General features: G+C 38.2%; 1 protein-coding gene across 5 annotated transcripts in view; it reads left to right on the plus strand.

The window, feature by feature from the left end:
• The first annotated feature begins 3,422 nt into the window (after nucleotides 1-3,422).
• The window catches only part of NFIB (nuclear factor I B), a 301,210-nt gene continuing 290,310 nt past the window's right edge, over nucleotides 3,423-14,322 (plus strand). For 2 of the 5 annotated variants that reach the window (XM_019664420.1, XM_019664423.1), the window contains exon 1: nucleotides 3,430-3,531. In XM_019664420.1, the coding sequence (XP_019519965.1) occupies nucleotides 3,445-3,531 (87 nt within the window). In that variant the 5' untranslated portion in view covers nucleotides 3,430-3,444. Of the gene's footprint in view, nucleotides 3,532-14,322 lie in introns of all 5 variants that reach the window. The other 3 variants (XM_019664419.1, XM_019664413.1, XM_019664414.1) reach the window with 3 other exon arrangements.

The following is a 14,322-nucleotide window of genomic DNA, read 5'->3' on the forward strand; positions in this document are numbered from 1 at the left end:
TGAATGAAAGAATCCTTGGTCCAGTAAGTGGGCTTTTTGATGCTTCCATCCCTGGCTCTTCTGATGGCTAGGAGGGACTGATGAAACCTAAAGACAACGATAAGATTAGCTGAGCTTCTATATTAGATAGCTTGACCACAGTACGAACATGTACTGCCTGATCTCTGGCTGCAGAATTACTCGTCTAGTTACCTGGTAGAGTTACATGATAGGAAGGAAAGTGAAAAGCAGAGGTGGGAGGAAAGAGTAGTAAATGCCTGATTATTTTTAAGATTTTCTAAATTTCACCTTTCATAAAGGATATACTGGAATTCCAATCTAAAAAATTATAATTTTTTTAAATCCATGAGATATGTCCTTGGTCTATATATTTGGAATGTTCTCCTTGAAGTGTTTCTTTTTCCCTTGTCGGCTAGTGGCCGTGAGTATGTCACATGGGAATCTGTGTTCGTCTCATTTGAGCATAGAATTCCCTTCTGGGAGTGCGAATTATGACATCTCTTTGGCAGAGAAAGATTTTCACTTATAGACATTTTAGGTGGCACTGAAATTGCATGACAATCTTGTAAAAGACAGGCAGCTAATATGGGGCACAGACATGTAGTCCTTTCCTCTAACAAGACCCTCCTTTAATTCTGTATTGCTTTAGTAAGAAAAACTCTGACATGCATTACTCTTTGTCACAGTTTTGTTGATGTAGAAGTTATGTGCTAAATGAGACCTTTGGAAAGAAAGAAAGATGAGGAGAAAAGGGAAAGAAAGGGAAAGATCCAATTTCACTTAATTAGAATAAAGAGCCTAAAAATTACAAAATAACAAAGTCAGCCTCCATAAAAACAGGAAAACTTTCAGGGAAAGGGGTCCCCCACATCTTCTGTTACACCCTAAAACAGGGATATGGAAGCATTGCCACCTGGCGTGAGTGACTTGCATTGCCCGCTGAGGCTGTGTGCAGAAATCTATCATCTCTTAAAGAGACATGACTGTATTTTGAACAGGACTCACCATGGTCTGAAGGGCCATATCCCTTCTGCATCATTTCATAGCCATGGATGCTTAGATATCAGGAGTGCAGGGCTGAGTGAAGTCTTTGTTTCATCAACTCTATGTTTGGAGAGGGGCAGGGATAAATATGCAAGAGCAAGACAAAAGAAATGTTCTGCTCAAGCAATGCAGAAATAGTCTGTATGTGTCGGCCAAAATAGTCCTAAATAGGACCAAGAATATTAGCCAAGCTGTTCTTTTCCAGGTTCCATATTTAAATTACTTCCTGGTATTTTCAAATGGCCTTTGAGTAGGTACTGAAGGTTTTTTTTTTACAAGTTGGCTACTTTTTGTTGTAGGATGAGATGGGGGAAGAGAAAAAAATGTTTAAAAAAAGAATAACAAATTATTTTTTTGGTTTGTTTCTGAGCACATTGGAGTTAATAGTTTTGGCATCTAGTATTTTATTTCAAGGCTAATATGCCACGCCATCTGCCAAGTGACGATGTCTTTATTAGGTTACCATGGTATATAAAAAGCAAAATGCTTTGCAAAGTTTGTGAGCAGTATGATTTTTATTTCCCCCTTCAAATTTTTTCAAAATGTAAATTAACATGTTTTCAACAACACTGTTGAAATTAGAATTATAAATATTGAGATGATACTACCCAATAATATAAGCTTTAGGGGAATATATATATATATATATATATCCATAACAGTGTTAAACACTGGAATAAATACTCAGAATTATCTCCTCAGAATTTTCCTTAAGAAAAAAAAAGGGCTTTACTTCAACTATATTTAATAAAAGTGAAACTATTTTGTTCTTTTATGTAAGCTGGGAACAAAGTACAGAAGTTGAAAGAAGTTGCAAAGAGAAAATGGGGTTTGTACACTTTTGGGCATAAGCTAATAATTTTCACCTTAAAGCTAATGATTTATATGCACGATTTTGTCCCCACCTCCACCTTCCAAAATGCAGTTTGAGGTGGCATTTTGATTCAGCTTTATCGTAGACTGTACGGTTTGGGGTAGTGTTTTTAAAGATAGTAGTTAATCAGTATGCCTCTTAAATGCTCGGCAGTCAAAGTTTCAGGCTTTCTCCCCCGTCTTCTAGGCTTCATTTCTTCCATATGCTTTATTTAAAAAAACATTTTTGTAAGTAAGCTGTTTATGTTCAGAGACACATGTACACATATACCAGAAGGCACACACACATATATGACAACGGTCATATATATACTTTGGACATACTTTGGAATACTACTATACATACTACGGTCATATATATACTTTGGACATACATGAGCAAAGGGGAAAGGGGAAAAGATTTCTGGCCACTGGTCTCACTTCTATTGTTGAGATAAAGCAGGTTAAGGATTGTACTGGAGAAGAACTTCTATAAATCCATGACCTAACTTGACTGTTGCAAGCATTAGGACTGTGCCTCCCATAAGAGACAGTATTGCAAATGATAGGGAACTGGGCACTGGTGGGAGATTCAAGAGTACTCAGCATCACTGCCTACTTCCAATTAAAACTAGTGCTTCTAATTAAACACTAGACTAAGCTCTGTTCAGACCCATCCACCATAAAGAAATTGCATTCCTAAACACAACATGGGAAAATATAGAATATTCAACTTTCAAAGTAAGTCAGTAAGCACTTTTTGAGCGACTGTTATGCAGTAGGGACTGCGCTAGGTGCCGAGAAGATGACTTGAGTACAATAGACCCTATCCCAGGCTTCCTGAAACTTCCAGACTAATGGGAACTTGCCTTTCCCAATCGTGGATAACACTGTGCATAGAAAACTAAGACTTCAGAGGTTAGAAGCAAGGCCTCATGATGACAAATCTTACAAACCTGATATCTGTACACTGAAATGGATTTCAGTTGAGAAATGGCCAGAGTGGAGGAAAAATAACAAAAGTCCTATTTGAGACGCTGTCTTCCTGAATGTTCTAGAGGCTAATAGCCTAGCATGGTACTGTTGAAAGCTAATGAGATAAACGATCAGGGCGTGGGTACACATTTAGCCTTTTAAAGTAATTTATTCTCCAATGAGTCTTTGATAAAGAATTGAAATTGTCTGTCGTATCTATGGAACATTTAGTTGACCACCACTTCTTGGAACTTGTGAAATTCTAACTAGAAATCTACCTACATAATATTCTGTCCCCTCTTAGGGTGATTAGAAACACATTCGGGGTTGTGAAGGTGAAATATCAAAGAACGGAAATAACCGAGGCTACTCCTGGCTGGAGGAGTGGCCTCTGATTGGCCATTTTGCAGAGGGCCCACCCGCAAGGTCATTGCTGAGCTGTTGCCTCCTCCCTACCCCAGTGATGAAAAATCACCCCACCAGAATGTTTTGTTCTCCAAGATCCTGGTTTCAATGGGTACATCCCATTAACAAGGCCAGCAGATGTCAGCCCTGATCCACTTTTTCTCAGCAATGAACCGAGGAGGAAGATCTGATTTCCCAATCACTGCTTTCTCTTTGCTGGCTTTTCTTCTTCCTGAGATGGAGGCCCCCTGCTTGGTTTGCTTTGTTAATATTTGCATTATTCAATAGTTATTATGTGATAAGCATGTTGTTTGCTTTAGGTTTTGGTTGGTTTGTTTTCTGGTGTTTTTATTCTTAGCTGGTGGCTTAACTTGAGTTACAGCTGTGGTCTGTATGTTACTCAGCATGGGTAGGATGTATGGTTTTACAGATTCTTACCTGATGCCTCAACAATCTAAAGTTGGGCCAAAAAATAAAGAAATAAAATAAAACAAAAAAAAAATTTCCAAGGGGAAAAAAACATGTAGCTTTTATTCTGCAAAACCATCCCCTTGGTGTCAGCCTTGGATTTATCTGTTTTAAAATGCAAAAGCTTAGTTGGCAAGTACTACGGCAAACATTTCTAAATGCACATGTTTTTTAGCTTTCTGACTGAGAAATAATAGTATCCCTGCATTTTTATGAAGCGAGATTCTTGTCCTCGAGTGAAAACATTTTATGCCTAAAGAATAAGTATTTATCATAAGTGCAAAATGGAATGATTTTAAGTAAACAGAATATAAAGCTACTGTGTATAATGCATTCTGCTATTTGTATTATACTGTTTATTACGAAAACATGCTTTAACATTGCTGCAGAAGTTTTAAACTCTAGGACTTGCTAATGAAAAAAAAAAGTGTGTTTTTGCCTTTGATCTAGTACTTGTTTGTTATAGCTGATTAAGGTAAAATTGTTATATAAGATGATTTCAACATGCTATGAAAGAATCCGGACACTCAGAGTTGGCCAGGCACAGACTACATTTGGGCAATACACTGTTGCTTAAATTAAATGTTAAATATTTATTTACCAAGTTGTTTAATTAAAAAAAACCAAGAACTTTCTTGATTTATTCCAAATAACAACAAAACCTAGGATATGTATGTAACTTTTAAGCAACCCCCACTGAATATTGTAGTATTTTATTTCTTTCCAAAATAAGGACTATGATAAGTCAATATGCATAATATTGACTTTTTCCCCCTTGAACATAACTTCTGAGTTTCAAGAATTTAAAAATCTAACTCAAGTAAACTCATTTTATAATCTTCAGGGGGCAAGGAGATAAAAAAAGTCATTATTTATAATTACTAGAATGTTAAAAGTTAAAAACCAAAAACTAAGTATCCATAATTTTGTACTTGAAGCTGATATTTTAATTGTTTAAAAATTCTTTGCCTATCTTTTTAATGAAAAGAGATTCAATTGGTACTAATAAAAAATACATATATAGAAAACAAAGTATGCACATAATGTTTCTCATCTTGTATGTAGGATTTTTGTATTAGTGTCAACTTCAAATTTAAGAACAAAGCAAAGGTAATTTCTAAAAATTTGTTGCCTTGGTCTATAAAATTATGGTCCATTTGTCTGTTCAACTATGTGGACTAGTGACATTCAACAGAAATATATAATGAGAGCGTTGACGGGAAGCCTTAAATACAAGCCACATATGTAATTAAAAATGTTTTAATAGCCACATTTAAAAAAGGAAAAAAAGGTAAAATTAATTCCAATAATACATTTCCAAAACATTATTTCAAGATGTAACCAATATAAAAAATATTTAACATTTAATAAGATCTTTAACATTTTTTGTCTGTATCATAAATCTTTGAAATCCTGCATGTATTTTTGCTTCCAGTACATCTCAATTCTCACTTGCCACATTTCAAGTACTCAGTAGCCACATGTGGCGAGTGGCTATTGTACCCGACAGTGCAGATCTGTATTATCAAATCCCTACACTCAAACGCATTGGCTGAATGGCTTTATAAAATATTACTGTTGTGCTGACATCAATCTTTAAGATTTATATGTCCGAGCTAGATTGTTAGGGGAGCAGAGTCCTTACATGTACAGGAACTCTTTGTTCTTGTTCTACTTTGTTTTTAACAGCTTGCTTTGCTCCATAAAAATAACATCAGTCACCCTCAAGCTGTGGGACCCTCCGCTTGTTCATGCCTATGAAGTTGAGTTGCTAAGATTGTCACTCTGGAGAGAATGACCTGGAGCAAACATTCGAAAATGGCCCAACTGGGAGAGGCAGAGCCTACGGGAATCTTGTCAGTGATCCGTTCAGGACATGGAAAGAATCCCAGTGTCTGCTGACTTTGGGGTTTGTCTGGTGTGCGGTCCTGAAATGTAACCCTGGGATTCCTGAAAGAATGTCGACTCTATGCCTTGGATTTTCGGGGCAAGTCTAAATTTCACATAGTTTAACTGGTTTTGCTTTCAAATATCCCTAGTTCTTAGGCCATGTGTCTTGATATGAGGGTCAGAAAATAGGGCCACTCTGGCAAAGGTCCCTACAGTTGCAGGGCTGGTTTTCCAGGTTTTCAGAGCCGGTCTAGGGTTATTTGGAAACAGTAAGGAAAAGAATAGAAGAGGCCAGGGGATAAATTGTAGCTATTTCAGGGAGAAGAAATAGCACAGATAGTCCCTTCCCACAGGCCCTAAATTGGTTTGAGGTTAGTCAAGAAGGAATTAAGCTGGGAAATGAGAGAAATCTACAAAATGCAGATAAATATCTTTCCTTGTCCTTTTCATCTCTCTACTATTATTACCCCACTCCAAAGTCCTTATCAAAAACAAGTAAGGAGCCATTGGTCTCTGCCTTTTCCAATAATATAACCCATAATGCTATGGGAATTATTCATATTATGGAAGCATATTGCATCGAACATGGAACATACTGGGTACTAAATAAATGGAGCCCATTACTAGAAATATTATGTTGGTGATGAGCCTTTCAGGCAACACAAGAAAACCAGAGAATGACAGAACAGCACAACCTCTTTCATATCTGTCATTTTTCTGTTTTATCTTGTGTGCTCTGAAAGACAGTGCTTGCCCGTTTTATCTTCTTTGTACCCTTCTGAATGGGATCTTATTTTCTTCCTTATTAATGTACCTTAATTAACAGAGGTGCGCTTGTATAGTTACTATGACAGAACACCTCAGTAGGAGAAAGGTTTTGCACGATATTGTTGGCTGTCTTTTTATTTCCTTATGAAGTTGAAAGAGAATATTGGTACCAAGGTATAATCATGGCTTCACGTGATCTTGAGCAGGAATTTAATGGTTTTCTTGAACTGGTTCTGAGTCCCTTCTTAGTCTTGGGTCAGATAAAGACTTGTGAAGGATTTCTCAAATCTTGAAAAACAAAAGGATTTTTATTCTCTACCCATTTTTCAATTTATGAAGAGAAGCATCACACTGGATATTTTTAAATCTCTTGAAAGTGAGAAATATGAATTGTTTTCTCCAAAATTAGCACTTATTATCTTTACTACCCAATTTCCATTGCCATCACTGATTATTTGCATGAAGCAGTTCAAGAGGAATTTATCTAATACCAGGAATGCACGGTTATCTTTGCATATTTAACCTAAGCCACTGTTGTTTGCGCTGTTTTGTTTTTTTTGTTTTTCTCAGAGAATGTATGAAAAATAACTATATTTAATACTGCAGAAACAACACACAGTTGAACATAGCAACAGCAATTTTATTAAAGTTGAGTTTTAGTAGGCCGTTGGTTTTTCTTTTTTTTTTTTAATTTGGTTTTGTTCATTTTGCATTTCCACTGTTGCTCATCTAATATCTATGGGCATTTTGTTTAAAGAGGAAAAGAGAAAAAAGAGAGAGAGAGAGAGACAGAGAATTGGACGTACATAGTTTATTATTATAAAGAAATAATGTCCACCCACCTTCCCAGAAACAAGAGGAAGAAAGATCTTCTTTAGGGTCTTTGATTCTTCCTAATTTGGGGAAACAAAATAGTGTGTACTTCTTGTTAAAGTTATGGCCTGCAGGCTAGAGCAATGGCCTTCCAAAATCCCTCTGTATCCCCATACCCTTAGGGCCACCACTCTTCTTCAATGCATTAACAGTTCAACAGACCATAGGAACCTCACATTTCTGCTATGGAGAATGATAGTTGGTCACAGTCAGACTCCGGTGACAATGACATTTTCGCTGAGAGTTCTGCACAGCTGTGTGACTGTTAACTTTTAATGAACATCCTTCCTTCCTTCGAAAAGTTTCAGTGAAATGAAACGGATGTGCGATATCTGCTTTCGTCTCCAGCTTCTGTGGGATAGTATATAGTAATTCGGTGTGCTGAAGGAGCCTGCGACATGCCTAATTCGGGGCGTTTCAAAGCTAATAATATAATTTTGCCCACAGTTACACACAAATGTAAAACAAGATTTTTTTTTTAAAACTCCAGACTCTATCATATAACTGATAATATACCAAAAAGTGGACTCACTGTCAGCCTGAATTTGGGCTCCACTGTCATTTCGGGGGATCGCTGACTCAATGGAGAACTCCCGTAGAAGGTGTGCCAATAGCTCCTGGGACAATGAAGGCATAGAGGCACCACAGTGTTATTCTGGGGGCATTATTCTCTCTTGGTTTCCACAGTAGCTGGGATCTGATAATTTAGCATTAAGCCTCTTTTCAACTATATGGAACTGTAATAAGGTGATTCAGCCAATGTGCCTTTCCATTGTCCCAAAGATTCTGTGATCTGTTATGCAGTAATGCGTAAAAAAGGGGAAAAGAAAGAAAGAAAGAAAAATGGGAAGAAAAACATAAACCACCTAATTATGAAAAACATGAAAAGCGGCTTTGAGAGAGCTGTTATTTATTGGCATTTTCGTATGAATCAATATAGATATAGGAATCGACTGCAGAAGCCTCTGGGTACATTCACATAATGAAAGCCCAATTAATATCCAAAAGCACAGTGCGCTGCCGGCAACCGGGAGCTCCAAGGACAATCACTGGCTTCCGCAGCCAACACTGACAGCTGCAGTGGCCCGATAGCAAACAGCTTCAAAGGCCGATCCCCACCCCACCCCCACCCCAGCCTCGACTGAACACTCCCTTCAAATCTCGCCCTCACTGAGGCAAGGCCTGCAGGAACAGATGGGACACCAGAAGCAACCCATGGCTCTCTGTGATGTCACCAAATGAGGCTGTTTGGGCGGCAAAAAAAAAAAAAAAAGTCAAAAGAATATGAGAGAGGGCTGGGGAGGATGAGGGAGCCTTTTTTAGGTAAAACTAGCGAGGCGAGGCAACCCCTGTAGGTTGGAGAATTGGGCTGTGCGGTGGAAGAAGAGGTCATGCTGGGTACAGACCTGGGCCGGCTTACATTTCAGTTTTATTTTTGTGTGGATTAAGGGAGCTTTGCGTTGGTTGGGCTCACAAGAAAAGCATGTGGCTCCGTGTCTTGTAGGCCTATTTGCTTTGGATGCATCCAGGATGCAAAGTCCATGCCAGCCTGTCAGAGATGGGAGTCGGACACTGTCTTGCCTTTTCTCCCCCTTTCAATCACTGCTGTGTGTTTTCAAACAGGATCCAAGCTTTCTTCCTTAAGATGCGGTATCTCTTGATATTTTTCTTATTAGTTTTTATTTTATTTAGCCCCCAAATATGAATTAATCTCTCACTAGACTGAAAAAACTGAGTTTTATAATCAGACCACCCAAAACTGCTGTCAAGGAATCCTATTCTGAGTGGCTGTGGCGGATAGCATGTGATGCCTAAAATCCAATTGTCAGGCTGCCTCTCCCAGCATGCATTGATATCTGAACACACAGGGGTCTGAGGAAGCCACCCAACATCAGTGTAGTAAACGCAGAAAAGTAAAGCTCGATTAAATAGATCATACAAGAGAAAGAACAGATCCACATACAATTCTCAATTCTTGCAGAGGCTGAGTGTGGGTAGAGGAGGTTGTAATAAAAAAAATGTTCTCCTTTGCCTTGTAATAAATATGATAACAATTTATTTACATCCTTACAGCCCTTTAGAGTTTACAAAGCTCTCTCATTTGATCTTCCCATTAAGTCCAAAAAACTTCTAGGCAATAATTGCAATGATACTATTGTACAGAGGAGGAAGCTAAGACTCAGGGTAGGTAAATGACTTGCCGATGGTCAGAGTTAGGAAACGTCAGAAGCAAGGTTTCGTTCCCAGCTTTCTAGATCTTCTGTAAGATACGGAAGCCATTTGAAGAAATTCATGAAACAATCAGTGCTTTTTTTCCTTTGGCCCAAGCATCTTTTCTCTATGACTATGTCTGTCCAACTAGAGTGTCCACATTACTCTTATGATGAAACTTATGTTACGTTTATACTTATTTATTTGTCTGTTCCCCCTCCCACTAAATTGGGAGATCTTTGAGGACAGAGACTTTCTTACTGATTCCTGAATCTCCAGTACTCAACATAATACCTGGTATATTGTATCAATCAGTCAACACTATTGAAAGAGGATGGATGGATGGATGGATGGATGGATGGATGGATGGATGGATGGATGGATAGATGGACGGACGGATGGACGGATGGTAAAAGTCTTATTGTAGCAATTTGTATAATTCAGCAATCAGCAGTTCAACCCCAGAACTCCCTTCCATGGCCTTGAAGAAATGGAACATTTTGGATTTAACCATTGCTGTATTTGCTATTGCCAAAAATACTGTAACTGGCATTAATAAGAATAAAAAAGAAGCGATGACTGTTTCTGATCAATGAAGAGATAACATTATAATTATATTATGAAAAAAAAAAGAAAGAAAAGGAAAAAAAAAACCTGATAGGAAAAAGAAGACAGCCACTGGCAGCTTTTATTTTTATTATATTTTATGGTAGGTTCTTGGGAATTTTCCCTGCAGACAACTCAGTAAAGCCCTCTCAGGGAGCTCTCTGCTGAGGGAGATGAAGCCTCACATTTGAGTGCTTCAGTGATTTTTTTGGGTGGTATCCAAATTAGCACCACTTCAGTGAATGTTTACCAGAGCACTGGATATGTCCGACTTGGTGCTAGATATAGAGAAGGTTACAAGGTGGAACTGGAATTGGCCTCCACCTGGAGGGAGTTGACAAACCAGGGGAGATTATGAAGAAGAACTGCAGATAACTGCTGTACAGGACTCTGCTCCAGTGCTCAAAAGGGAATCTCAATGAAGCCCTTAAAGGGGGTTTCTGTGACTTCCCATTTGAGTTGGGAGCAGGGTCAAAGAGGCGTGATGAACAAAGTGGAAGGGATGAGTGTCTAAGTAAGAGTCAGAGATATTGGGGGGAGGCGAATACCACATGGTGACATGCACTCTTTTTAGGCCATATCCAGTGCTATAGCCCACAGAAATACTGTAGTCTGCTGGAGGTGTGTGCAGCACGATTCTCATAAAAGGACAAAAGTTACATGTGTTGGATAAAGAGACAGGGTTGGAGAAAAGTTATTAGAAGGAGCTTTGCCCAGCTCTGTGCGGAGAAAGTTTAATAATCCAAAAGTGTTGTCCAATTCATTACTCAGAGTTCTATCCTGACATGCACAATAATACTGAAAAAGTCAAAGTAATGGACTAGACTCACCCAGCAGAGATGGCAATAATAGGATACACAAAGTAATGGAATAGACTCATCCAGCAGAGATGGCAATAATAGGATACACAAAATCATTGATTTTAAAAAATACAAATGAATACTTGAGGTGGTGGGTGTTATCGGATCTTCCTTAATACTCCCCAAGTAATCTGAGCATTCTACTTCTGGAATGGATTGGTAAACAGTTCATGAATTAACTCTGCTTAATAATGCTAATCAATACTAGTTACCAGGTATTAGCTTGTACTGTGGGCCGGGCACTGTGTTAAATGCTTTCAGTTTATTTCATTTAATCCTCACCACCACCCTATGAGCAACTATTGCTCTTAATAACCTTTTTATTTTAGAATAGCTTTAGACTTACAGAAAAGTTGCAATGGTAGTATAGAGGTTTCCTGTATACCCTCCACCCAGTTTCCCTATTGTTAACGTCATAGTATGATACATTTTCCACAATTAATTGATACATTATTCACTACAGTCCATACTTTATTTAGATTTCCTTACTTTTCACCTAATGCTCTTCATTCTGTCCCAGGATACCACATTATTTTGGGTCATCATGTAACCTTAGCCTTGTCTTGGCCGTGATATTTCCTCAGACTTTTCTCATTTTTGGTGACCTTAACAGTATTGAGGAGTAGTGGTCAGATATTCTCTAGAATGTCCCTCAATTTAAATTTTTCTCATGATTATGGCGGGTAATGGGTCCTTAGGAGGAGGACCACAGATGTCAAATGCCGTTCTCATATGCCATCATATTAAGAGTGCCTGCTATCAACGTGATTTGTCATTGATAATGTTAAGTTGCCTGAACACAGGACTGAAGTAGTGTTCGTCAGGTTTCTCCGCTGAAAAGTCACTCTGCCCTCCCCCACACCATCCTGCACTGGCCCTTCCATGCTCTACTCTGGAAAAAAAATCACTATGCACAGCCCATGCTTAAGGGGTGGGGAGTTACGCTTCCACCTTTTTGAGGGGGCAGTACCTACATAAATTATTTGGAATTTTCTTGTATGGGTGATTTGTCTCTCTTTTTTTTTTTTCAGTGATTGCTCCATTTACTTATTCAGTCATTTATTTATATCAGTATGGACTCAAGGATATTTATTTTATACTTCTGGTTATAATCCAATACCGCATTATTTATTTTGTTGATTAAATTGTCTCAGCTTTAGCCATTGGGAACTCTTTGAGTTGGCTTTTACATCCCTTTGACATGCCCCCTTTGTTTTATATTTTGGAGCATTCCCTTACTTTCTGGTGCTGCAAGATATTCCAAGCTCATCTGTATATTTCTTGAGTCATCCTTGGAATTAGCCGTTTCTCCAAGGAATCCTGGTGCCTCCTATTGGAGAACGGTATTACAAACAAAGGTCTGAGCACTGCAAGTAATTCTTTATATTTTCTGCATTTTATACACGAGGAAACTGAAGTTTAGAAAGATTAAGTAACCTGCCCAAGGTCATGCCTAAGAAAATTGTAGAATCTAGATTAAAACTCAGGTCTGTCTGATCTTGTAACTATGGCATGATTTCTTGCTTTTTTCCCCCTCTTGGGATATCAGTCTGCCTTCCAACAAACCTTAAGTAGTGTTGGAAGTTTTCCTGGTCTGTTGACATAATATTGTATTTCAGCATTCCCTTTCTTACTGTCCCTGAGATCAGATTTTGGTAGGGTTTATTCAAGACAATGGCACTTTAGTTAATGGTTCTAATCTAAAATAAGTATCCCCAGAGGTGTGCTGAGCGTCTGAAAGTGATTTTTCCACATTTTGGGAAATCTAATGGAAATCATACGTTTATCCATGACACCACTGCCCAGGCTAAGAAGAATGTCACTTTTCTTTGATTCTGTATCAACTCAATGTGGCTGGCTACATCAGTTATTTCTAACCATGTGAAGCTCTGGTTGGTTGACGATGACTTCATAGGAATTTCTGAAGTTGGAGAGGATAATAAAGAGTCTTTAGGGGTAGAGATGTTGGAAAAGACCACGTCGTTACTGTTCTACTTGTGATCCAACTCTGATTGAAGTGGAGCCATTATGAGAGCTGTCTATGTGGATGTGGCAGGGAAAGAGTAACTTTTTTGGATAGAAAGTAGACATCTATGTATTTGGTTTATGTTTTACCAATTTGCTGTAATGTTTTAATGTTCAAAATTCTGGTCCAAGTTACTTTTAATTTCGGCTTCATTTTAGATGCCTGCTTAAAAATTTTAAAGTATACACATTGGAATGATTTTTTTTTGTAGTCTATTTTCTGAAAGAAAAACCTATATCTTAGTGTAGATAAGCATATGGATCTATTTAATATATTCAAAAGCAATGTGTACGAATGACTCAGAGCCTAAGTTTGTGGCGTTTGGCTGAATTGCCTGTTGGGATGGACTCAGAAAGGTTAGGGGGCGGGGGGATGAACAACTTAAATGGGAGAGGAATAACATGTGGTTCTAGAAAACAAAAGAAGCAGGAGCACCAGGAAAAGGTAACTGGTTCTGATGGAAGGAAAATTCTCAGCAAATGTTAACAGAGGCTGGCTTTTCACAGTGTGTTCACATGAAATTGTAGGAGGAAACAGTGCAATTAAAATGTTTAGAAACAGAGACTATTATCTGAAAGAAACTTTTGAGATTGTCTAATGCAGCAGTTCTCAACTCTGCACTGCAATATTAGAATCACCGGGGAAGCTTTTAAACAATACTGACGTCCAGGCCCCAGTTCTTTTTATTTATTTTTTTTTTATTGTTAGTTTCAGGTGTACAGAACAATGCAATAGTTATCCTTTTCACCCTTCACACAGAATCAACCTCCCTCCCCCATCTACTGCCCTCCCACCCCCAATATCATACTTATCTATTACAATTCCATTGACTCTATTCCACATCTCATGACCAAATGTATATATAATTATAGTTGACATACAATGTTATTCAACATCAGCTTCAGAAATACAGTGCAGTGGTTAGGCCTCTACACCGACTATGAAGTGGTCTCCCTAACAAGACATGAGTCCAACTGGCCCCCTAAAAAATATTTAGAATATTATTGATTATATTCCCCAGACTGTCTTTTCTATCCCTGAGGCCATATTGTAGTTACCAATTTGCATTGTCTCGTCCCTTCCCCTTCTCCTTCATCCCCACCCCCTCCCAACTAGCAACCCTCAGTTTTTCCTCTGTGTCTCTGCGACTATTTCTGTTTACATTTCTCATTTTTTCAGTTTTTTAGAATCCACGTATAAGTGAGATCATATGGTATTTGTCTTTCTCTTACTGATTTCTGATCTCTGACTTATTTCACTTAGCATAATGTTCTCTAGTTCCATCCATATTGTTGCAAATGGTACTATTTCCTTCTTTTTTATAGCTGAGTAATACTCCATTGT

The sequence above is a fragment of the Hipposideros armiger genome, unplaced genomic scaffold (genome assembly GCF_001890085.2).
Source record: "Hipposideros armiger isolate ML-2016 unplaced genomic scaffold, ASM189008v1 scaffold_422, whole genome shotgun sequence".
In the NCBI taxonomy this organism is placed as follows: domain Eukaryota; kingdom Metazoa; phylum Chordata; class Mammalia; order Chiroptera; family Hipposideridae; genus Hipposideros; species Hipposideros armiger.